Here is a 26,303-nt window from a genome sequence, read left to right as displayed (position 1 = left end):
CGGGTTCTTTATCATAAGTCACCATGGCCGGGTGTTGCCAGAACATCCGCGGAGGGTCCCGAGCGTTGCGCACAGCCTCGGCTGTACTCACTAGGCGCTGTCCGCTCTCCACCGCGACGGCCCCGGAGCCGGCTCCTGCTGCAACCGCCCCCGCCGCTGCTTCATCGTCCTCCGGAGCTGTCGAAGCAGCTGCAGTCCCGCCGCCTTCGCAAGAAGCCCCCCGGCCCCAACAGTTGCCGCCGCCGCCGCCAGCCGTGGATTTCGCCGACCCGCGGGAGGCTTTCCGCAGCAAGACCACCGGCGAGCTGGTCCGCGGGCTCCTGGTGCTCGGCCTCTGCTCCGTGGACCCGCTGGTGGAGCGCGCCCCGCAGGTGAGCGAGCCGGGCGAGCGCCGGCTTGGAGCGCGAGTCTGCCCTGCCCTGCCCTGCCCTAGTAAAGCGGAGGTGGCCCCAGCGGGATCTGCTGCCCCAAGCAGCGAGTGCCGCGTGCCTCTCCTGGCTCTGCAACCGCCGCCCAAGAGCCAAGAGGGAGCACCTGGGCGCGCCTGCCTTTGTCTGCCGGCTGCTCCGTCCTTCCCTTCGCCGGCTTCGCAACTGCTGGAAGCGCCTGAAAACTTCCCCTGGAGGCGCCGTCCTTCCCACCCCCAAACACACACGCACCATATGGATCCTGCGCTGCCTCAGAGCAGACTTAACGCGCTTTCTCTGCTGACATCTCTTCTTCTTCCCCTGCTTCCCCCCCCCCCATGTGGGTTTCCTCCTTTTCCTTCAGTAGCCCATCCTTTGGGGAAGACCCCACTGTCTAAGCTTTCTTGTTTCCACTACCAGACAACCTTCTCTCTCTTCTCTTTCCTCCTTGAATCCCCTCTTCCTTCTATTTATTTTAGACACTTATTATACATTGTTTATACATTTGTACCCCACTTTCCCCCCATGAGAATCTAAAGCAGCTTACAATATCAGTCGCTTTTGTCCTAGCAACAACTTTGTGGGTTGTTGTGGGCCCCTAGCAAGCTTCCATGGTTGAGTGGGGATTCAAACTTAGCTCTTCCAAGTCGTGCTCTGGCATAGCTGCCCCTGCACTGTGTTGTCTCTCTTCTGCCTAGAGAAGTGGGATGGGGGGACTTGCAGAGTGTAGTGACATGAGCTGAAAGAAGAACAGCTGGGTTAGATAGCCTTTTTTAAAAGCATTTGAAGCTTTACCTGTTCAGTCACCATTGCTGAATGGAACTTCCATCGTCAGGGGCAGTATAGCTTTGAGTCCCTGGAGCACACTGGGTGGCTGTTGCCCTTGTGCCTTGCTTGTGAGCTTCCTGGAGACCTGTGGGTGCCTCTTACAGGAACATGGACAGTCTGTACTTTTAAGGTATGATGAGGGAAGTGCTGTTTCCATGGTGCCATCTTGTTATTGGAGCTGTCGTATCAAAGACTTTGTGCTCTTTATCAGATTCTCATGAGAGATTCAGATGTAGAATTATGGCACCACCACCACCACCCAAAAAGTGCCCCAAGAAAGTGGCGCCACTAGTTAATAAAAAACAGAAGACCTAAATATATGTGGGATAATATGTTGGGAGTAAGCTCATAACAATATAAATAAAAAGTACCCAGGGCCTTCGGCTCCTTTCCTCCCGTGCAGTTAAGAAGAACAACGCTGTCTGTGCTCCTCTGGGCAGCAATAACAGGGGGAGAGCACAAAATGTCCCCTTCCATGAGAGGGAAGAGATAAAATCTCACCCTTTTTAGTAACTCCAGGCCCTTCTCATGAGCCTTCTTTTCAAATTAATGAAATGGGGGTCTGTCTTCCCCTCAACAAATTGCAGTCCCGAGGACCCCTAGAAAGCAGGCTTCCCAGCCAAGTGCTGAAAGGGAAGATGCGGTGCTCTTCATCTCTCTGCTTCTCCCTTGCAGCTGATGAATCTCACCCGGAAGCTGCTGGGGCAGCGGCTCTTTGAGAACCTGATGAAAATGACCTTCTATGGACAGTTTGTGGCCGGGGAGAACAGAGAAGCCATCAAGCCTCTCATCCAGCACAACCATGCATATGGTGTTGGTTCAGTGCTGGACTACAGTGTGGAAGAGGACCTGACCACAGAGGAGGCAGAGAAGAAGGAACTGGAGTAAGCATGCTCAGGCCTTTTCCCTGGAAGTTGGGGCATGTGGTCCCAGTGGTTGCATTAGTTCAGGCACCACCAAGGAGTTCTGCTTGCTGCTTTGCATGAGAGAAGGATGGCTGGGGTGCTGGACTCGGCTGTTGCATCAAACTGGGCTTTTGCGTCACTTCTGAATGGCCAGCTGATTATGTCATCAACCCCAGACGTGAATGTGTAGAGAGGCAGTTGTAAACAGAGAGGCCAAAAGGCCACATAATGCAAGAGAACCCTCTGGGGCTTCCTAATGGGCAAGTTGGCTTGATTGCGCCCAATAGGTATGCAGGCCATTCCCTCCCCTCTGTGCTGTAGCTTGATGGAGTAAAGGATAGTGTTGACATTGCTGGCTGATGTATGGCATTGCATCATTGCATTCAAGGCAGCTGAAAGAAGACAAACTGGCCTTTTGTGGGGGGGGGAAGGTCTATATTTCAGAATTTTTTAGCCCAAACTGGCTTAAATGTCGAAAGAATGGGAGGATATGCCAAGGACGCAGGGACTGTCCATGGTGAGCGATCCAAAGGGTACTATTTGAGAACTGTACAAGAGCTGCCCTTTTGTGACCTCTTTCCAGGGCGTTGCCTTATCTGTCATTTCTTCCTTTTAAACTAATCTTTCCAGTTTCAGAAGGCAGCCTGGAATGCAGAGGGAGCAATGCAAATTCTCTGTAGTATATTTCTTTTTCAATTCTAGGACTTGGGTGACAAATGCATGTTTAATCATTTTAAGTTTGTCGCCTCCGTGCTCCCCAAAAATGGGAATGCTGGAGTCTGGATGCATAATGAGCTATGTGGTCTTTAGTAGAGTCATCAGGATTCATGTATGTAACACTTGGACTGGTTCACACACTTACACTGCTCCTCATTTTGGAAAAGGCAACTGGAAACTGGCCACCATTTGCACTACACTAGCATCACTTCTGAGGGAGTTCCTTGTAGGATTGTGAGTGCTCAGGCTTCTAGTTCATGGCTGCATTTTCAGATTGTATGGCTGCTGCGATTATTTGTGGCTGTATTGGCTTGTCTACACAGGTTAATCCAGGAATGGATTGTAGCTACAGTGCACAATCTAACAAGATGTGAATGCAGCTAAAGTCCTTTATAAAATGACAGGCTTATAAACCATTCACTACCAAACCTATCTGTTAAGTTTTCAGAGGAAACGCAGCTTTTCGCAGCATGAAAACATGAGGAATGTATGACTTCTGATGTGAAAGTGAATGCGGGTGGGAAGGGTGTCAAATTGCCTGCCTGCAGCTGTGGGCTGGGAATCAGGAACTTCTCTTATGTCACAGGCTGGATTTTTCTCTTTGCTCAGTACACAATGTACAACTTGCCCACTTCCGAAGTAAGAAAAACGAGCTGCTGGGCAGCGTGATTGGCTGAGAGAAATCCCCTCTCCTTCAGCCTGATTGGTTGCTAAAGAGGCAGAGCCCTTATGCAAGCAGCGGAGCTGGCAGAAATATGTGCAGCTCTGTACAAGGTGAAGCTGGACACCCCAGGAAGAGGACTTATCGCAAACTGGGCCGCCTCTTTCTTCCTCCTGCTCAGCTGCCCTTCTTTATGCAAACTGTACTTCCACATTGAATGGAAACTGTGTTTTGAACAGTGGGGTTTCCTTGCATCGCATAATCAGTTCTTGATAAACTGTTTCTCCTTTTCTGAGTGGACCACTTAATGTGGTCATGCTCAAGCTTGCACAGGAAAAGTTGTCGGGCCTTCTGGCCAAGGGTCAAAGTGATCTCCATCTGCCATCCTTAATGGAAGCTGGGATCTACCACTCCTGCTTTAGGCTGCATACTTTGGGCCATTAACTTGCCTGGTATGATGTATTTACAAATATTGGGTTTGTATCTAAGGTTGTTTGTACCTCTGCTAGCTCCACAGAAGGGAGGTTGTTCTTAAATAGCACTAGTAAAGGAGTTAGCTGACCCCTAAGCGTAGAGTTCAGGGATGCACAAGGAAGCCCATTCCCAGGAGAGTTTTATGTCGTTATGAAACTTTTTTTTATTCTCTTCCCTGGCTGATGTCCCTGACTTGGGCATGTGTGTAAAAATACCGCAAAGGAAACTGATATTACTTTAAACAGTAGTAATTATATCTAACCTTATTAGTATGCCTCTGGTGGAGGAGAGAAAGAGATTGAAGTTTTGACTTTAGTCAAGAGAACTCAGGCCATAAACTGGGGTTTCCTCATTTAAAGGGGGCATGTTAACAAAATTAGGTGCCTTCCCTGATGTAGATAGAATCAGCACTGCACTTTTGTCGGCAATGATCCTGATAAAGGATTTTCTTGCATTGCTGCAAAGCAAAAAAAGACCTGCTGCATCTTCTGAGGCAGCTCACAGTTGTCCCCCCTCCCCCCCACAGCTTTATTTTGTTCTTGCTTAGACATGAGTTCACCAGCTCGGCCAACATTCATAATCCACGTCAAAGGACTTTCTTACAAGAACTGAATTGATCTAATTTCTGCACAGCTCTCATATTACAAGCTGCCACTCCTGAGTTGCTTTTGGCGCCTGCCTGATCTCTTGTCCAGTGATCATGAGCTGACCTTAAGCAGCAGCTTCATTGCAGTATTCCTTTCAATGTCTCACCCTGTGTATTGCACAGAATAGAAACTTCTACCTGCTTGTGTCTGCCTGTGTGTATTTAAGGGCTGCCTTTATTACCAAATCTAAGCAATGAGTTTCTTGAGCTGGTGTAGCCTAATGGATGGAGTTGGGTTGGAGGTTTGCACTTCTGAGTTCACATCCTGGACCAACCATGAATTTCTTGCCTAAACAAGCCTATTTATATCATTAATACTGTCTCTTCCTGGATAGAATCATTAAACCACTGATAATGCCTGTCCATCACTCTTCACATACAGCAACAAGTCATATTCCATGTAGGCACTCTGCACAATTCACAGATTGGCCCTCTGGAATCTGTAAAACTTCTGTGGTTCAGCTGTTCTTGGAGCACCTGCATAGCACGCCCATAGCAGGTCTTGAGGGGTGAGGTAGTATGGGCCATGGAGATAATGCTGTGACTCACTAGGGTGTTTTTGTTCCTTCCAGCTCCTGTACCTCTGCATTTGAGAAGGAGACAGGCAGTAAGTAAAAGACCTTTTTGGGCAGCTACTTCTTAACTCCTGTCCTTCCATTCTCTTTCCACCACCAGCCAGCTCCAGGTTTGCCTCAGTATCTGCCACAATAGCATGTAAAATGGAGCTGGCCTTTCTAGCATTCCCTCTGAAGCAGACAAGCTGAAGGCTAGCCCACAATCCATGTGAAGTTGCCATGAGCTGACTTACAGTGCATGATGACCAGTCCTGTGGACTCTTTGCTCTCTCAAGGAGTGTTAATTTTGCCAACAAGTGATATACCACTAACCAGGGCTGGAGTAGATATAATGAGGCCTTAAGCTATATCAATGTAATGAGGCCTACCTAATAAAAAGAATGTTGCTGACAAAAAAAAAACTTGATGGAAATATAAATATAAACTCTTATTTTAGCATATATGCAAAGAAACTTGTCGAACTCATCCTTTTCTTGCAGTATGATCTGTTTGTATCCTAATATTTCCAAACCTATAAGGAATCATATATATGCTTTTATAGAAACTTTTTAATGCAAATAGGAAATAAGTTACAGAAATTAGGATTTCATTGAATAGAAAGCAACATGTGATTTCTAACACTAACAAACACAAGCTCATGTTCCTCCATTTCCTCCTGCAGAATGCTGGCTTCTGTTCTTGTATCACCTTTCTCTGTTATCAGAAATGATAAAGACTATCAATAAATGAGCTGTGCCTATCAGCTACAGCTGAAGTAGCTATGGCTTGTAGCTCCCAACAGGCAAAGATTTTTCTATGCTGCCATCAGGTTTCAAAAATGATTTGAGCACTGTCCAACATTTTGTAGAGATAGTTAAAAATGTGTGTATTTGGCTCACAATGGCAAAAATAAAATTACTACACTATGCAGCAATCAACTTCTGTGCCATTCAGTAAAATTTAGTTAATATCCATCATATGGAACATCTGGGGCATACTTATTTTTCCTCTAAAATCTTTTGTCTTTCTGCCATGGTGGCTACATCATGAGATTTGTCCTATGCATTTACTGAAGTTCGTTTTGCAGACATTGCTTAGAAGGTAATCTGGCACCATTTGGACCACATTTTCATAATAATGGCCTCTTAATTAAAGTAGAATTGATAAGTGTTTGATGAGTAAAGCATCACATGATGCAACTTCCACTAATAGGGTTGCCTGGTCCATGTAGGAAAATACCTGGAGACTTCAAGGGGGGGGGTGGATCTCAGAGAAGGCAGGGGAAGAGGAGGGGAGGGGCGTCAGCATGGTACAATGCCCTAGAGTCCACCCTTCAAAGCAGCCATTCTCTCCAGGGAAGCTGATCTCTGCCAGCTGGAGATGAATTGTAAAAGCGGGAGATCTCCAGGCCCTACCTTGAGGCTGGCAACCCTAACTGATGAACATGTGACAAGTGAAACATCTTGCCTTAAATCATCCAGAACTGATTCTCTCAGTTCTGTACCAGTAGGGCAGATGAGTTTGTCATGTATTGTTTTCTATGTATGGAACCTTTCCAAATTCTTTACTTCCAGAAGGTTTTATTAAATCCAGTGTTACAGTGAATTCTGCCATGTCTAGAAGTTCTGTGGTATTTGCCTTGGGGTGTGCTTACAGTGCTGTCCAAAGCAGAGGTACTGACTTCAATGGATTTATAAGAGTCTAACTCTGCTTAGGATTGTGCCATTAGTCACTGTCCTGGGTCCAAAGCCTATCTAAATTGAAAGGTCATAGAAAGGTAAGGCTAGGATTGCCAACTCTGGATTGGGAAATACCTGGAGGTTTTGGGGGTGGAGTTTGAGGAAGATGTGGGCTTTGGGGAAGGGAAAAATTTCAGAGTATAATGTCATAGTCCTCTGTCACCTGGAGATCAGTTGTAATGGTGGAAGATCTCCAGCCACCACCTGGAGGTTGGCAGCCCTAGCTGAGGCTGCTGGTTGTTGTCATGCTTTTGAAGGAAGGGAAAGCAAAAACTCTTCCTAGAGAAGGGGTGATTTCCCAGAAGAGTTACTTTTGCTTTCCCTTCTGTGAAAAACAATTTAACCACAGAACTATAATTCATGCCAAGCCTTGACTCCTCACTATCTTAATCTGCTGTTTAAAAATTCCTCAGTACAACTTTCTTTTGCAGGCCCTTTTGATTAAGTGGGCAAAGGCTCGTGTTGAAATAAAATCATTACTCTTTAAGGTGTTGCTGTATTTTTAAAAAAACCTCATCTTTCTGTGAGCTTTCAGTTTAGGCAGGCTTTAGGCCTAAGCCAGTGCCTAAGCGTATGTATCAAGGCAAATAGTTTCCCCAACATATAAATTGTTCTGACCGCTGTAGCAGACAGCAGGGCAGGCTCTGACAGTATCCCAGAGCTGCATGAAACAATCTTGACTTCTGTGCAAGAACCTAAGGTAGTGATTCACCATGATCATTGCAGGGAGCTCATTCTAGAACCTCAGAATAATTTCAGGAAGATCTAGAGGTCCAGTTTATGCTAAAAAGGATTCTTAGCACTGCCACATCCCTTCAGGAGCTTTCATAAGGCCTCAGAGCCCAAGGTAGGAGTGGGGTTGGTAGGTAAGTGGAGGGATGTCAACCTGCTTGTGAAGCTATTGTAGAGCAATTTTATTTAGGTTCCAAAGCTTTGGTATCAGTCCAGGACTTACTTGCTGTAATTTTCCCACAGAGCAAAGAGAAAAGAGATACAGTGCACATCCTAGGTTTGGTGATCGACGGGCTGGTGTCATCAGCGCTCGCACCTACTTCTATGCAGATGAAGCCAAATGTGACCGGCACATGGACACCTTTCTGCAGTGCATAGAAGCTTCAGGTAGGCACTGCATCATACATTGGAACCTTCTATGTTAGCCCCTCTCAAATCTTTATGCACCCAGTGTCCTGCCAGGAAATAAAGGGGGGCCCTCTGCTATAGAGGAATGGCCACAGCTCATAAAGAGTGCCAGATTCAAACTCTGATATTTTCAGTGAAAAGGAAAGGACTGAAACTGTGGAGGTCTGCTGCCCATAAGAGTTAATGCTGGACTGATTGACTAATTGTCTGGCTCTACATGAAGAAGCTCCATATATTCAAACCACCCCCTTTTAAGAACCAGAGTAGTGGACTACTGGGTTGAACTGGGATCCCCTGGGCTCAAATTTCTGTGCCTCATAGGGTCAAGCCACTACGTACAAAGACCTTATTGGTTGCCACAAAGACTGGGTCAAATGTATAGGTGAGCAGAGGGGGGAGTTCGCCTAGTTATAAATACTTTATTGTTTGCCACGAAGACTGGGTCACATGTATTAGGGGGAGGGGAGTTCTGTTCTTTCCAAGGGACCTAGTTTGGATCATGACCAAGGTGGATGTGGAGAAGGGTTTCACATGCACCTAACACTGTTTGCCTTAGGACAGAGGGAAAATAGTGGAATGGGGGATGCTGAAGCTCTTTTTCCACATGGACCAGAGTACTAATCCAGTTTGGCCCCTACACACCTGTCTGGGAAGAACAGAACTCCCACTATGTATATGATCCAAAGGCCCCAAGAACTTTGTCATGTCATGAATTGTAATGTGTGAAGTGGTTCAACTAGGGATAAGATTTCTTATGGCAGGCCTAGAGATTTAAAATTTCTGGAAGTTTTGAAGCTCGGAAAAAAACCCAGTTTTTTTCCTTTTTTTTTTCAGGGGGAAACGGATATTTTCAGAAATATTGAAAAAATTGCTACATTAGCACTTCCTTTTTCTTTTTCAGATTGAAAGTCATTCTAACTTTAGAAACATAAAATAGGACAATTTTACTTAGCATGAAATTATCAGAACTAGCATATTAAAAATATAGTGTATCCAAACAATTATTACAAAGAGAATTTACTTTTTAAATAATATTTGTAATTGTAACAAATGGAGCAACCATCTCCTGAACTGTTTACTAGTTTATGTGGAACAAACAAAAAAACCTCCACAACACAATTTTTAAAAATCCAGTAGTAACAATTATTCATATTTCCTCTCCACAGTATTAAATAAAAATAAAAAACTCATTCTCATAAAAGTAACTGAAGAGGGGGGAAGCATATAGGCTATTAGCCACAGTGTGAGTGTATATATAAAAAATTTTGCCACTGTGTGACACAGAGTGTTGGACTGGATGGGCCGTTGGCCTGATCCAACATGGCTTCTCTTATGTTCTTATAGGAGTGTAAAACTAAGTTTTAATGAATGGGCATCACCTAGGATTTGCTTGTCCTCAGTGCATAGAAATTAGAATAATCTGATACCATACATATGTTTTAGAAATGATTTGGAAAATATTTGAACACCTTGTCTTAAAATATTTTATTCATAGTGTTAAAATAAAACGTTCCATGATCATTTTTCTTTTCTTTTCTTCAATTTTTCCAATTTTTCAGAAAAAAACAAAAAAGGCTTCAGGGAAAAAACGGAGGGGAAAACTGGTTTTTTCCCGAATTTTTCTGGGTTTTTTCCAGCCTTCACATCTCTAGGCAGGCCTGATTTTAGGCAGGAGCTCACAGGAGCGGAGCTCCGGAACCTCTAAATTTTATTGTGCTCTTTCATTCTCCCCACCCACCCCATAATACTTCCTTCTGGGCTCCATTGTTCAACCCCCCTGGGAGAATTTTGCTGAACTCTACGATTTGACAAACTTTCTAATATTTTTCCCCACAAGAAATGGGAAAATAACCAAAACATATATAAAGCAGACAGATGGAAATCTTCATCATATATGGCCACATAGGAGAAATCGAAAAAGTATGATGAGAGTAAGGTTTTATGATGGCAATTCTAATTCAAGAAGCATTTTCAGGTAGATGCTGAGCGGATATAATTTAGTTCACCTTCCGGTGATGTCAGAGGTGTGTGGCATATGCAAATGAGTTATGCAAATGAGCTCTGGCACCTCATTTTCTATAAAATGACCTTTGTTTATGGGATAAGCCAATAAAAAAAAGATTGCCTATGGGGTTTCACAGCTTTCCTGAGGAAACGAATGAACTATGTTTATTCTTCTCTTTACAGCTGGCAGCTCAAAAGATGGCTTCTCGGCTATTAAACTTACTGCATTGGGGAGGCCTCAGTTCTTGGTGAGTGAAATGCACTCTGTTGCCTTGCTCCCCTGTCTGTCCAGTGTGATTTGGTTTTGCAAGCAAGACAGCAAGGGCTGTCCATGCAGTGGAATTGCACCTATAGAGCTTCCTTCCCTGGAAGGCTTATTTAGCCCACTCCTTTGTTGCTTTCTGTAAGATAAGCTTCCCCATTTTGAAAGGCCTTGCCTGTACTCTGGGGCTGAAAGTGTGCTGTCTTCGTATTTCCTGCCAACTTGTTGGTATGGTATGGGGTTGTGTTTTGTTTTGTGAATCTGGTGGCAGCTAGAAAAGAAACATAGTGGTTGGAATTTTAGGGGGAAAGGTGTGGCGTGGTGGTCACAATATCCTACGATCTAGGAAGCCCAGGATCGAATTTCCACCCACCCAGCAATCTCTGTGGCAGTCCTTGGAGCAATAATACCCACTCAGTCTAATCCTGCCTCACAATTTATGAGGATAAAATGGGAAGGACAAATCCATAAATCCTGCTTTGAGCTCCTTGGAGGAATTATGGAATAATGGTTTACGGAAGTGAGTGGTGCAGAGGAGCTCTCTCACGTACATAATACTGAGAATTTGGGATCACCCATTGAAATTGACAGCTGACCGTGAGTTCAGCATAGGTAGTTTTACATAACATGATCTGTAGAATTCACAGTTTCTGAAGGTTGGTAGCTGACGAGGAGATAGATAAATTCATGCTGAAAATGTTTTGTCATGGAACAGCCATATTCAGAGGCAAAGGCATGTTTGAACGAGAGTCGGCTGTGGGACAGAAGACAGCTGTTGGCTTCACAGCGTCTGGCTGGTGAGCAGTGTGCTTGACTCAGTTGACCTAGCAGGGCCTTTCTCCTGTTCTCATGCATGGGCCATCTGACCCATGAGAGATTCCTTCCCCATGCAGAGCCTGCCTAATAACAGGGCTTGTGCTCTACTTATCTCCAGCTGCAGTTCTCAGAGGTGCTGGTGAAGTGGCGGAGGTTTTTCCACCAGATGGCTGCAGAACAGGGCCAGGGGGGACTTGCAGCCCTGGAGACCAAGCTGGAGGTGAAGAAGCTGCAGGTGAGTCTTACCCTGCCTTTTCCCCCATAGATGACACTCCCCTGGAGCACTAGAGGACAAAATTGCTCTATTTTTGCACTTTGGTCTGATCAAAAGAGACAAGATCATGGGCAGTGTTTTTAATTTTTTATAAAATTGTAATTCAGACATTTAAAATATATTTTCAGTCCTGTTCACAATAATGTTTGGTTACTGAATACAAGACATGGAATAATTTTCTATTAAAGTACCTGAGATTAGTGTCTTTTCCTGTTTCAAATGGCTTCAATATATCTGCCGTTTAAGTTAATTACCTCCTATTAGCAGTCCAGTCCATTAATTGCAAAATACATCTAATAATCCACATCTGTTGCAGATGTTAAGTTTTACTGTCAATTACTACAGTTGCACAGTTCTTTCAGTTCTCCCTATATATATTCTGACAAAAATGACTACTTGTTCCAGCTCTTATAACATTGCTGAATCCTCTAATTACTGGCTCTAAATCTAATCAAATGGATGAGTTTAACTGTAAGTGAATTGCTGCAAGTTCTTCCCAACTATCTTTGTAAATTCAGTTCTTCCATATTTTTCCATTCATTGGTTACCAGCAGCAATTGACATATTTACCTTCTCTTTAAAAACAGACTTCTACTTCTTAGAACAAATTTCTCTGTGCTCTTGTCTTCCACAAACTCTTGATTTCTTTGTCCTTCCCTTACTTCTTCATACTCAGTGTGCATTAAGAAAGCATTTGTGTTGGATAAGAATTCCTTTAACTGAAAGAAGTCGATGATTTCTCAAATGGCACCCATTTTCTGTTGATTCTGTTGATTCACAGAATGTCTTAGTTAAAATTATGGCACATATTAAATTGACATATATTGTAAATTCAGCTCAGAAGAATTGCAGGAAGGCTCTGGTCAGAGCTCCACTCACAAGTATGGTGGGGCAGATCTGACTTGTTCCTTCAAAATGGCAACATTAAACTTTGTATTTCCCACCCTCCTGCCCCCTTTAGCCTTTTAACAGCCTTTAACTTTCTTTGCACATCTATTGTGCAGTTTTGCACTGCAGTTCAACTGGGGTAGGGGGAGTTGGACATTGGTGGGGGAGTGGGGGCACAATTGTCAGTGCAGGCATGATGGAGGCAAGGGGAGGGCAATGTTGGGTGTGAGTGGTGCAGGGGCCGGACATACTCTTCTCACCCACTCCCATCCTGCTTGCTGCTGTTTCTTCTCCAAGGGTGCCTTTGTGGAAGCCTCTGTTCTTGACTTCCCTAGTTATTTTTGGTGGGGGTATCAGTTTTTGATAGCTTCCAGTTTAGGTAGATGGGGTACTAATATATTATCCTTCCTTAATTGTGTTGCAGACGTTTTCTAGTTTCCCTAGATGTCTTCCCCCATTAAAGAACATTGTATTCAAACATGCTCTGGGTTGTAAATAGGTGGAATTAAAAATGGTTGTGGTAAATAGTCATTTTAATAGTTTGATAATTTCCTTCTCCACCTGATCATTAATCTTTTTAATGAATAAAGTTTGACGTTTAATAGCGCCTCTATTTGCAAACAGTTTATGCTTAAATACTAAATCTCCCCATCTCCTATCCCAGTTATGCAAAAATTGTCAATTGCTTTTTGGGTTTGTAGTTTAATGTTTAATACTAAAAATTCATGTTTTACATCGTTTAATTTATAGCCATAATTTATAGGACATAATTTTTTATAGCCTGTAATACTGCTTCAACTGAATTTACTAGGTCTACCAGCATTGACGCAATATCGTCTGCATGTATTGTCAATTTAGATTGTTCAAGCACTTTGACATTCTTCATCTGATTATTCCCCTGACCTGTAATTGCCCTGGCTAGCCCAATCTCATTGGATCTCAGAGGCTAAGCAGGGTTGGCTCTGACTAGTATTTGGAAGGGTGACCTCCAAGGAATATTTTTTTGATTTTTAATATGTTTTTAATTAACTGTTTTACTGTTTTATTGTAATATGTAATTATTGGTTTTACTGTTTGATATTTTGGAATCTGCCCTGAGCCCAATTTGGGAAAGGGCAGAATATAAATCCGCAGAAATAAAATAAAATAAAGTGTGACGCAGCAGCAGGCAATAGCAAACCACCTCTAAAACGTTTCTTGCCTTAAGAAGAACTCTAGCTCACCACCTAGTGGTGCATAATGCTGAAAAAGTTAGAACTTTTGGCTGCCAGACAATCTTAGGATCTCCTGGCTGTATTGTACACATTGCCATATAATAATAATTATTATTATCTTTTTTATCACAATAGCTAAAACTTCAGTTCGTTGCTAAGGACGAAGGATATCTTTGAGCTCCCCATTGCAAATACATTCCTTCTCTGAATTGTGATAAATATTTTTTAAAGATGAACATGCATCAGGAAAATCAAAATCTCAAAATCGTTTCCAAAGCCACACTGAGCTAACTTTTCTCAACTTGCTGTGACTATAATGAAGGCCTTCTGAATATCCAGCATTAAATACATCCTTTATATTACTATTGAGGGCTTGGATAACTTCCTAATGTTATCAGAAAAAAATCTGTTTTTGAATAAACTATCCCTGAACTTATTGTAAATAGTTCATACTGCTAAAATAGATGTTTAGTGTTTTATATTGGGCTTCTAAAGAGATTGGTCTTCTGCCTCAGTAATATGCTTTGGGAAATTAGGATAGTTATTGCCTCTCTCTCTTAAGCAGTCTGTAAAACAAGAAACATCTGTTAATAGCTTTTATATATACCCTGAGATGCTGAGGTGTTTGGAATATCCCAAAGAGAAACCAATCTGGTTTGGTGCTATATATATATATATTTCCATTTACATTAGAACTTCCTGTGCATCTCCCCTTGATCATCCTGGGTTACTTGAGGAATGAGAATTATGTTGCTAACCATGCTGTCAGCCTTGTGTTATCTGTGTTTACAACACTATAAAGCAATTCATCTTAATGAAAAATGTCTTGAAGAATGTGATTTTTCTTTTTCACCTTTGCACATTCTCTGCTCTCCCTTCCTGTTTTGCAAGGAATTTATTCTGTTTGAATTTTCAAAGCAACAGAGTTTTATAAATTTTAGCCATCTGTAATCTTTTGTGTATGTCCAAACTTTTCAACTTGATGGTCCCAACTGCTGAATTTATGCCAAGTATACTTCTTTTAAAAAAAAAATACAGTCTGGTTTTTAAAAATAGCCAGCTTTGGCTGGTCTTCCTCTTTTTGGTTCTTCCATCATGTTGAGTGAAGCTGAATTTATAAACTCTCCGTCATCATTGCTTTCTCTTTCCCCTATAGCTGAAACTCTCAAGTGGAGGCAGGGGGGCAGTTAAAGCTTTTATTTATGTTGATGACTGGCAACTTCTGCTGTTGTATCAAAAGTCTGGGCAGGGGGCAGGATGGTGGTGATGGTGATGGTGATGATGATGATGATGATGATAAAACTGAAGCCCAGCCTGATCATGACACTTCTTGCATCCAAACAGCAAAGAACAGCATCTTGCAAGGATTAGGCTTCTTGGGCGGGGTGGGGGGGGGAAGAGATGGCAAGGATCAGGCAGCCTTCCCAGGGAGGGGGAGACTCCTTTACCTAGCTTGCCCCTCTCAAGAGGCTGCAGGATTTCCAAGGTGAATGCTTCCTGTTTTAGTGCCATCAAACTAGGACAATTGGGGTATTTTATTCTATTGATTGTGAATTTTTATATATGAATGTTTTTATTATTGTATACCACCTTGAGCCCTGTTTTTACCGGAGAGGGCAGTCTAGAAATGTAAGATCATCATCATCCTTTGGATGAAAGAGCTTGGGTTGGGGGCAGCCTGCTGTAATGCAAGGTCCAATGCCTGTTCCTTTACTCTGGCAGGAGGCACTGGCCAAGCTGGGAGTTGCCACCAAGGCAGAGAGCCAGCACTGGTTCACCGGTGAGAAACTAGGCGAATCTGGGTGAGTACAGTGGCCAGGGCAGGGTGGTATTTGGTAACAGACTCTTTGAACCTGCTGCTTTGGGTAAAGGTAAAGGTTCCCATATTTGGGATCAGGGACTTTTTGGTGAAAGATCCTCCCCCTTTTGGTAGCTTTTGTGCCATGTGAATATGTGTGTTTTAACAAGCATCTTGGGTTGGCTCGTATTTAGTTATTATTTCTCTGTTCATGCTATTTTATGCAGTATTTCTTTGGACTATTTTTTGCAATGCTATTGAATGATATAATTTTATGCTCTTCATATGCATTTGTAAGTCAAAGATCTTTGTTTTTAATAAAGATTTATTTATTTAAAAAAAAATTAAAGGAAGGAGAACTAGCTCAAAATCCAACCTCCTGAAAGTCTTCGTTGTTATTTTTTACAGTTCAGGTTTCTAGCTTCCTGTGGCTTCAGGGGATGCTCAAAAAAGCAATGCCTGATGGAGACAGAAGACAGACTGATCAGTTGGGGAATGGGTTCCAGTCTTCTTGGAGCTTCTTATTTTTCCCCATAGCAGCTTAAGCCTGCCCCTGCACCACCGGAGGTTGGGAGCTTGCCACCCCTAGATCCAGTCTCCTGTGCTGGGCACTCCAGTTTAGAGTGGGAGACCTTCTGTGCGACTTAGTAAGGAAATGAGTTTCACACAGAGAGACCCCAGTCCAGGCACTGAAAGTGCTACCTATTTTCTCTCCCCACCCTCAGAACAGTGGACTTGCTGGACTGGAACAGCTTGATTGACACCCGCACAAAGATTTCCAAGCTGCTGCTCATCCCAAACATGAAGGTATATAGCCAGGCCTGCTGGAAGGGCCCAGAGACTCTTGTGAGGGCATTGGGGATCCTTCCCCTTCTGTCAGAATTGCTCTGTCTCCCTTGAGCTGGGAATTCAGTGAACGTAATTCTTCTGTGAGTCTTTGTGGCTGCTGGGTTGCTAATCAGCAAGAGAGCAATGGCCAGACCCTCGGCCCTTGCCAGTCATGCTAGCCACACTGTAATCTCTTCTCTGCAGATATGGGATAAGCTAGCTGCAGAAGCCAATATTGTACCACCACCCCAGGCATCTTTTAACCATAACTGTAGCTTTGGTGACCTTTGCCAAACTCACTATCTGCCTTTGCAGGGCTTTGGTGTGGTCAGTCTGCAAATGCAGACTAATCAATTTTCTCCTTAATTACTTGCTGTTCTGATGCTGCCTCCCAAGGGTTGTGCTGCTTCTCTAGTTTAAGGGCTGTCATTCATGGTCACGGCTCCCTTTGGGGCTAAGAGACCTCGTGAAAAAGCTGCCATTTGTGCTCCCCAGCTTCACAAGGCCACAGTGATACAGTCCCAAGTCCTCTGGCTTGATATGTGAGCTGAAAAGAGGGTCAGTGCCCTAGCTTCTTTTGTGGCTGGCGGGGGGCGGGGGAGAGGAAGCAGGGGCAAGTATCCAGGGCTCTCCACTTACGGACTGGGGGTAGCTTGCTTTCAAAGCTGTTTTGCTCACTTGAGTTGCAGTCCTCCCTGTGCAGGAGACTTCTTTCTTGGTACAGGGGCTGGGTGAGGGAGACGGTGATTGGTTACTTCAGCTAGAGACCTCTATGCCTTCTCTCCTTGCAGACAGGGCAGCTTGAGCCCCTGCTGTCTCGCTTCACAGAGGAGGAAGAGATGCAAATGAAACGGTTGCTGCAGAGGATGGATGTCCTGGCCAAGGTGAGAACTTGGGAGTGGCATTTTCCCTGTGCCTGGAGCATAGCATATCTCTGGTGTCCAATAAAGGAAGCCGATGTGCAATAAAGCTGTACTTGGGGGTCCTTGACCGGATTGACTCCACCATACTCAGGAAATATTTTATTTTTCCCCCAGGAGTCATATATATTAGCCTTGGCAGGGGGTGCTTTCCTTTTACTTGAGTGCAACTCTTTAATGCTGATGGTCTCCCTCCTCCAGCGATGGAGGTGCTAGTGTAGCAGCCAATTGCAAACTGAAGGCTTCATATAGGACAACTTCACCTCTAAATTCCATATGCAGATTTTAAGCCAATTATTTTTCTTTTAACCATCTGTAAAATCAGCATACTTAACAACATAGGTCTGTCTTTTAGGCCTGACAAGAAAAGTCAATACCTGGATGCTAGTTTCAGGTGACTGGCTGCATATGAAGTCAGTAGAACCTGAATATAGTTTTGTGGTTAGATTCGCAGGCTAAGATCTGGGAGACTGCATATGAATCCCCACTCTGCCATGGAAGCTTGTTGTGTGACCCTGGGCCACTAACACTCTCATCCTAACCTTGCTGGATGACCTTTGGCCAGTCAATCTATCTAACCTGCCTTATCGGGGCTGGTTAGGATAAAGTGGAGAAGAGACCAACATACCCCTACCCTGAGCTCCTTGGAGAAAGGGTGAGATAAAAATGTACTAAATAGATCCAGGCCTATCAAAATCAGTACCCTGTTTCTGATAATGGCCAGATAGAGGCCTCCCATAAGCCCCCAGCAAGGCAACAGGCTGTCTGTGTTTCCCACTTGTAAACTGTTATTCAGAGCTAGATTTCCTCTGTGTGTAGACTTTGCTGTCACAGAAAATAGCAACGGAGGGCTGCCCTCTGCCATGAACTTCCCAAGTTATGTTAGAACGATCAGGACTTACAGTGTACAAAGAATGAAAAAACAAACAAAAACACTAGAATATCTTATTTCAAGTGCAAATTAATTGACCAATTCCAATGTAACACAATTCATGAAGAGAGTCTACATGCCTAGGAAATTGATGAGTAGCTTTTTGCATGTGAAATGTAATGAGGAGCATTAGTTATTTATTATAAAGCAATCTTGTGGAAGAATCTGTGATTTGAAACAGTCTTCTAAGATCCAGATGTGTCTGTTGTCACACTACACAGCTGCATGATTTCTATGAAAAATTAAATTTTGGCTGTGAAATTAGCAAAAGAATCACATATTGATCTCCTTATTTAATGGAATTTGTGCAGGTTTCAAACAAATTGTGATCCTTCATGAACAGTGCTACACTGGAAATGAACTTCCCATGTGGCTGCTGGGTGGGTGTGGCAGAGGAGATCCCCACAGCCTTTGCGCTGCTATGACCCCATCTGCCTTGTCCCTTTCAGAAAGCTTTAGAGGTGGATGTGAGGTTAATGGTGGATGCAGAACAGACCTACTTCCAGCCGGCCATCAGCCGCCTCACCCTGGAGATGCAGCGCAGATTCAACCAGCAGAGACCAACCATCTTCAACACCTACCAGTGCTACCTGAAGGTGAGACGATGAGGATGGAGCCAGGGCCGGCCCAAGGCCCTCTTGCCACCACAAGCGAATGCACTACTCAGTCAGCCAGGGTCCAGGCAATGGTGTGCAGTGTGCACTGAAGGGGAACCTCTTGAGATTGCCCACAGGCACTGGGCGTCTCATGCAATCTGCATGTGGCTGCTGCATCCTTAAATGGGTGCTTCAAATGTAGATGAGATGCCCCTTGATACCTGGAAGGCAGGAGTTCAGGGCAAAAGTTGAGTCAAGACAGTCAACCTAGGGTGTTTACTTTACTTGGGCTCTGCTTTGACTCCCAAACAGGCATAGTCTTTTTCCCAGGATCTGCACACCACCTTCCAACTTTTGCCCTGCTTTGGTTGCAGTCTTTCCTAAACCTGCTTTTTTGAAAGATTGCAGCTGAAGACTGTTTGTGCCAGTATGGATGGAAAGGTGTGGGGGTTTTTTTCCAGGTTCCAACCACTTTGGGGGCATTTTTGCAGCCATCCTACCCATTGCCACTGAAGGGCTTTTTGTGGCCTTGTTGTGGTTTTTATAAAAAAATTGTAGCAGGCAGGGCTTTTTTTGTAGCAAGAACCCCCTGATGTAGCCAATCCTCCAAGAGCTTACAGTAGGCCCTGCACTAAGAGCCCTCTAAGCTCTTGGAGGATTGGCTACATCAGGGGAGTGTAGCCTAATGTGCAAAGGAGTTCCTGCTACAAAAAAAGCCCTGGCTAACGGGCATATTACTGTAATATTATAATACTATGGCAACATAAAAGGAAAAAGACAATAATGCTAGGAAAAGATAAAGGCAGCAGAAATGGAGGAAGACTCAACAGGAGATGGATTGACCCACTAAAGGAAGTCTCGGCCCTCTGTTTGCAAGACCTGAGAATGGCTGTTAATGACATTATGACACTGGGAAGACATTACTTCATAGGGTCTGCACTAAGTCAGAAGTGATTTGACAGCACTTATACACATGCCGCACAGTGTGTCAACACAGTGCAATATGTCATTTTTTGTTAAAGCCTGAAAAGGCCATCAGGTAGCAGGGAGATGAGATGGCAGCCATAGGGAGCTGAGGGCATATTGGTCCACTCAAAGAAACCAAACAATGATTTAAAACCAGCTGCAGTTCATAATGAGCTTGTGCACTTTAGTGTTTAATGGAACTCTTCCTCAGGCAAAATGCTGAACAAATGTGAACAAAAAAGGAGAGCGATTAAAGGGCACAGTGTTCATTCCCAACTTTAATTTCAGTCCTAACACAATAATATGGATGACTATGTGGTCTGATAGTTCAGAACTGACTTGCATCTAATCTTTATTGCAAAATATGTTGGCAGCTGCAAAACTTGTATTGGCACGTCATTAGGGAAAAGTCAATGTTGACTTCTACAGGATGGCTGAAGCCTGGGTTAGAGCCAGTGTGGATGAGTTAACAGACACCAGTACGGTGCAAGGAATGAGCCGTTCTTTCTGTAGAGCTTACTGGGAAACCAGCTCTCCTTGGTGTATTGGGACTCTCAATGTAGTAACATAAAATTGAAAATGCATCTTGCTTTATGAGGAAAGAAATGTTTCAACAGATGGCAGTAGATGCTAGGTTTTTAAATCTGGCCTAGACAGATGCCTGCTGAGATATACAGACACAATACAGATCTGCTATCCCTTGTGGGGTAAGGCAGAGAATACAAAAATACCAAAAATAAAAGAATTTGTGATTCCTCATAAGGCAGAGAACAAAGGGAAAAGTCGAGATCAGAATCCCTACACAGCTGGCAAATGTACCTTAAAAGAAAATAAGAGGTAAAAGAGTTGAAGTTGTCGGATCAAATTGAAGCTGTTGGATCAAATCAGGTCCCAATTTTTAGAAACAAGTGATAGAAATTACATCATGTCCACTGGGGAAGCAAATTCCTTATAAACCAGAGTCATTATTGTTGAACTATCTCCCTGATTTTTCTAGAAATCAACAACTAATTGCTTTACGCATAATAACTGCTGCCAGATGGGGTTTTGCTAGGTATTGAAAACAATCTAATGCTTTTGATTTTCAGGATTGGTTACTTAAGTTTTTTTATTTATTTTTTTACATTTGTATCCCACCCTCCCCTGACGGGCTTAGTGCTCAGTAAAGGAAATTTATATTCTGGTGAAGTTGACTGATTACCAAAGAAATAAAGATATAGATAGTTTAGCTTGTTTGTGGAACAGAATGATCCAAAAGATGGAATTGTTAATTGGTAAATAGGTTTATCTGTAATGTTGGTCTTTTTTAAAGACAGACTCTACTCTGTGATTGAGATACAGTAAATGATGCATCATATTGTGTTGCATGGTAGACCTAGCCTGCTGTTTTATATATATTTTATGTTATATATGCTGAATTTTTTAGTATTGCTAAATAATTTTAAAAGGTTTTTTAAAAACTGGGGCTGCAACCAAAGAATACTCTTCTAGAAGTAAGCTCCTTTGAATAAAATGAACTTCCTTTTAAAAAAAAAAAGAAAAGAAAAAAGAGTCTCTTTTAGCAAGCTTAAGTTGGAGGGCAGAAGGATGATGATAGCAGCTTTGGGTGGGTGCTGGCCAGTCATGCCTTGGATAGGTGCCTTTTGGCCTTTTCCTCACTGCGGCAGCCAACCTGCTCTCCCTTTTCCCACCTCCACCTCGGAGCAGGAAGCCTATGATAATGTGACTGTGGACGTGGAGCTCTCCCGTCGGGAAGGCTGGCACTTTGGAGCCAAACTGGTGAGGGGTGCCTACATGGATCAGGAGCGCAGCAGGGCAGCGGAATTGGGCTACGAGGACCCCATCAACCCAAACTACCAGAAGACCAGTGAGATGTACCATAGGTAAGGTGGCTGGAAGCCTTGGAGGGGAAGCAGGAAGGGCAAGGTAGCCCCAGGCAGCTCCCTTAGCTTCCTGCTCCTGTCTTTCTGTGCCCTGCAGATGCCTGGACTACATCCTTGAGGAGATCAAACACCATCGGAAAGCCAACGTGATGGTGGCTTCCCACAATGAAGACACAGTCAAGTTCACAATTCACAGGTAGCAGGGAGTGAGTGAACTGTATCCCCTGCTTTGGCAGAAGGGAGCCCTGTGCCTGATAAAGCCAGGAACGCAACTTCAGAGTACACTTGAGAGTAATCAGGCATGCTATGATGGGCAAGATAGGAAGGCACCTAGGTTGCTTCAAGGGGAACCTAAATTATTTTTCCCGGCACTGTAGGATGGCAGAACTCGGCATCCATCCCTCTGAGAACAAGATCTCCTTTGGGCAGCTCCTGGGAATGTGTGACCAAATCACCTTCCCTCTTGGTAAGCTTCTACATGGGGTTGCTGGGATGTATCATGTTGAACCCAAGTCCATCCTCCTCTTGGTTTAAAATTTCTGCTGCTTCTGTGTCTCATGTTTCTTGCAATGTGGAAAGCTTTTGGTTACTCTGGTGGATGCCTGATTCAAAGGGGGGCACACAGGGGCAATACCCTCAGTGGATGTGCCCACCTGACCCCCGCAGCATTTATTTATTTATTTATTTATTTTGATTTATATCCTGCCCTCCCAGCCAAAGCAGGCTCAGGGCAGCTTACAGCATAAAAGCACTACAAACAGTTAAAACAATACATATTATAATTTATCCATTCTATAAAATTACTCATTTTATAATAAAAACAATCAAAAATTAGTTTGGTGCTAAACTCTTAATATTATACATTTTCAGTGGCAACCCTATTACTTTCTACAATATAGGCTCCATGTTAATTGAAGGCCAGCCGGAAAAGAGTAGTTTTGCAGGCCTTGCGGAACTGGGCAAGATTCCGCAAGGCCCTCACTTCCTCTGGCAGTTGATTCCACCAGTGGGGAGCTGCAATCGAGAAGGCCCTTTCTCTGGTGACTTTCAGTTTGGCCTCCTTCGGCCCGGGGATTACCAATAAATTCTGTGAACCAGATCGAAGTACCCTCTGGGGAACATGTGGGGAAAGACGGTCCCTAAGGTAGGCAGGTCCTAGGCCATATAGGGCTTTAAAGGTAATAATGAGCACCTTGTAATGAATCCAGTATACTATTGGCAGCCAGTGCGGTTCCCGCAGCCCCGGCTGTATGTGCTCCCACCAGGGGAGCCCCAGTAACAGCCTGGCCGCTGCATTCTGCACTAGCTGTAGTTTCCGGGTTCGGCACAGGGGCAGCCCCATATAGAGGGCATTACAGTAGTCCAACCTCGACGTGACCGTTGCATAGATCACTGTTGCCAGGTCACCACGCTCCAGGAAGGGGACCAACTGCCTCACCCTCCTAAGATGACAAAAAGCAGATTTAGCAGTATGAGAGGGAGAGGGGCAGCTTTGCTGGGTTTTCCTGCTTCTGCAGCCAGCTTCTGAAAGGGAGAGGCCACACTCTCCTCCTGCTTGGCCAAGGTCGCCACACAGCCTCATCAGGTCTCCCTGCTTCTGGCTGCAGGGTGGCAAGCCAGGGACAGGAGGAAGAGGTGAAGGAGCTCAACTTTAGGCTGCCCAGACTTCACCAGTGGAGTCCCTTGCAATATGTAGCTCCATGTTCTAGGCTACACAGTTCAGCAGCGAGCTCCAGAGGACTGACCAGTTGTTGCTTGTAAGGTCCAACAGGCCTGAAAATACACCAAACACTCCCAAGGATCTGCATGTTGCTGAGGAGACGGATGTTGAACTGTCTAGCAGATAGTTTCATGATGAGATCCTGATGAGCTTCTGAGGAACTCCTGTTGTTACCCCAGAATGCTAATGACAGCAACCGCTCTATGATTGATGTACCCTGCAGTCCAGTCTTCTCCATGTTTATTGGGAGACAAGTCCTGCTGTTACAGCATGGTGCCTGCTTGCCCCAGTTACAGCATAGGATTTTGCAGCCTGCACAATTTGCTGTTTTAAGGGGATGAGGGGAATTTACACTGACAGCTCCACCCACAGAATTCCCGGTGTTACATTTTCTTTGGCCCTTAGTTTTTTCTTACCTGTTTCACATCATAAGGCGAGAACCCTGCACATTGCTACCTCGAGCTATGTGGAAGGTGGAATAAAACCAAGGAGTGGTAAGATTTGCTTTTCCGTATGTCCTCTTTTCAGATACCGCCATGTGTTGTTTCTCTCTCAAGCCTAGCCAGCATTCCTTTAAGTCTGGCATCCTCTCCTTGTAAAAATGCAACACGCCCAAAGAGTGTGCTCACCCATTCTCTTCAGGAGTGTTGCTGCATTTTGAGAGTGTGAATTCACGATCCCTTCATCCTTGTTTTCTTTTTGCCTCTAGGCCAAGCTGGCTTCCCAGTCTACAAATACGTCCCCTACGGGGCTGTGAACGAAGTGCTGCCTTACCTGTCCAGGAGAGCCCAGGAGAATCGAGGCTTCATGACAAGAGCCAAGCAGGAGCAGCATCTCCTGTGGGCCGAGCTCAAGAGACGGCTGTTCTCGGGCACCCTCTTCTATAGTCCAAGCCCACCCTAGGCTTGCCTTCAGGTGCTATGGCCTGGACACCAGCAGCTGGCATGGCCAAGGTCACCAGCTCTTTTCCTTGCTGGCCACCTGTGCATACAGCACTTCCTGAGCATCTCCTTCTCTGCTGTGCTGCAACCACATGGACCCTGCTTCCTGTCACGGGGCTTTTTATGCCAAGAGGGTTTTCCTTTTAACATCACACTGGAGTTTGTTTCAGATTTGTCCATCCATCTCCATCCCAAATTAAAAAAAAAACATGTTACAGAAACTTTTTGGTCTCTGCTATCCAGAGAGTGTGCTGGGAAATAATTGAGAGAAGGATTCTGCCCACAGCTGAGTTGCAGAAGGGCCCTGGCTGAGAACATGTGATGGGGGCAAGCTAGCCTTTCCACCACAGGCTTTCAAAACAGCTCTGAGCAAGAGGAGGGTCTTAAACAGTAGGGAAGACCAAGGCACTGCCTGCAGTTGCTTAGCACCATGTTTCACTTGAAATGCAATACTCAAGCATTTTTTTTAAATTGCTTATTCATAAAGTTAAAAAAAAAAAACAGTCATCCTGGCTACAGAATAGTATAAACAGTGCTCTGTGTGCTGTTGAACCTCAGCCTTCTATCTTGTATCTTACAAAAGTCAAAAGGATGATGGTTGGGGCATACACAGACCTTTTGTTTTCTCCCCTCCCCCCCACCACCACAATGCAGCCCTATTGTTTTCCTGGCCTACTTGTTTGTAAGACTATTTGAGGGGGGTAAGAAAGATGCTTCTTCTCTGAGGCAGGCTAGCCGGTGCACTGCTTCCCTCTTTCTCTTCCTGCATGCAGCCTACATAGCTTTCATTTACCAAGATATGCAAATTATCTGTTCTTCTGGGAATGAGTGCTGTGGTAGAAAGTTGCAGCATCAAGTATGCAAGTTACCTTTTGATGTCTTCCCCACTCACTTCCTGCATCCTCATAGGTGCAGGATCCTCTAAAGTGCAGGAAGCATGACTTGGGCTTCAGGCTGGATTACCCTTTGTTTCTTCGGTGGCCTACAAATATTAGTATTCACGACAGAAGCTATATGACTGATCCTATGTAGATGATCCCATAGCAAGATGAGATGAAGCTGTAGGCAGTCATTTCGCTTTGTGCCTTCATGTGAATTGGTCCACAGTGGCAAGCTAATAACATCTTGCACGGGTTGGGGCAAGGGGCAACACAGCGATATGCGCAATTCTGGTTCAGCCTGCATTTTTGAAGTTTGTCCAGGAGGTGGCGGTCATGAGCTACAGTAGCCACAGCTGACATGTTCAGCAAAACATCCCCAGTTAAATCTTCTGCCTTGGAAAAGCGGCTACAATGGAGCAAAGAACCAAAGCAGCTGGTATGTCAGCTATTCTGCCTCCTGCAGGAACTGAGGTCAGGCAGTAGCTGGGCCCCTAAGATTAGTAAAAAAAGGCTTGCCAGTGCCTCTCTTCTCACAGCGCAGAGGGCCCCAAAAGGGCAGAAGCAAGGGGAGAATATTCTCTGCCTGCACTGCAGGGCCACCAAAAGAGACCTTTTGCTTCAATCAAAGAGCCAGCACTGGTGATCTGCCCTGTTGGTGCTTTCAAAGCTTCCTATCAGCTTTTCTTGGGGGGGTGGGGGGGGTGGGCTCCCTCTGGGAATCCTACCCCCCCAGGGAAAGTGCATGCGCAATACATAGCCTCTCCTCTCCCGGTGTAGTGAACGCCGCGTGGTCACTGTCTGGCTATGCCTGGCAGATGGTCACTGCAATGGCCTCTCCTGCATTACTGCATCCGTAGCAACACCTTCTCGCTGGTCCCCCCCGTTTTCACAGAGTTTGCTACGTCATGGTGCGACCGAATTGTCCGGCGGTATAACCGGATGGGCAGGCTGGGCCCACCAACCTCGTCAGCCTAAGAGAAGGAAAACTCTAACATCAAACCCGGGCAGATAGAGCTCGTTAATGTAACACCTACCACCTGGAGGACTCACTGCCGGCGTCCCGGCTTACTGGGCCATGGCAGATGACCCCCAGGTGAAAGGGTGGAGCCAGTACCGCGCACACTGCGCTTCACCTAAAAAATTCCTCTGCGCAGGCCTGAAGGGCATATCCACACACACAACCCACAACGCATCAAGTCCTGCAGCGATAGGCAAGGGGCGAAACGGCAGGTGGAAGGTGCCACTGGAAGCCGCAGTCCCGATCCTGCATGTAGGCGGTTCAGGATATTGGTCGCCTGATGCTAACCCGG

General features: G+C 44.7%; 1 protein-coding gene across 1 annotated transcript; it reads left to right on the top strand.

Annotated features, from left to right (window-relative positions):
- On the top strand, nt 1-24,333 carry PRODH (proline dehydrogenase 1). The gene is made up of 14 exons (XM_060249003.1): nt 1-371; nt 1,911-2,119; nt 5,211-5,245; nt 7,907-8,050; nt 10,259-10,323; nt 11,272-11,388; nt 15,252-15,331; nt 16,053-16,134; nt 16,947-17,039; nt 18,456-18,602; nt 21,276-21,451; nt 21,549-21,647; nt 21,829-21,917; nt 23,881-24,333. Exons 1-14 carry the CDS (start codon nt 24-26, stop codon nt 24,072-24,074), a joined length of 1,878 nt encoding a protein of 625 aa, XP_060104986.1. The 5' UTR covers nt 1-23; the 3' UTR covers nt 24,075-24,333.
- The last annotated feature ends 1,970 nt before the right edge of the window (nt 24,334-26,303 follow it).

This window comes from Heteronotia binoei, chromosome 11 (assembly GCF_032191835.1).
Source record: "Heteronotia binoei isolate CCM8104 ecotype False Entrance Well chromosome 11, APGP_CSIRO_Hbin_v1, whole genome shotgun sequence".
NCBI lineage: Eukaryota > Metazoa > Chordata > Lepidosauria > Squamata > Gekkonidae > Heteronotia > Heteronotia binoei.
This window is presented reverse-complemented; position numbering and strand designations above follow the sequence as displayed.

Coding starts and splice junctions, on each gene's coding strand:
- PRODH (XM_060249003.1), top strand. CDS start 24: ATGGCCGGGTGTTGCCAGAACATCCGCGGAGGGTCCCGAGCGTTGCGC. Junction 18,603..21,275: donor CCTACCAGTGCTACCTGAAG/GTGAGACGATGA, acceptor ACCTCGGAGCAG/GAAGCCTATGATAATGTGAC. Junction 21,452..21,548: donor ACCAGTGAGATGTACCATAG/GTAAGGTGGCTG, acceptor TGTGCCCTGCAG/ATGCCTGGACTACATCCTTG.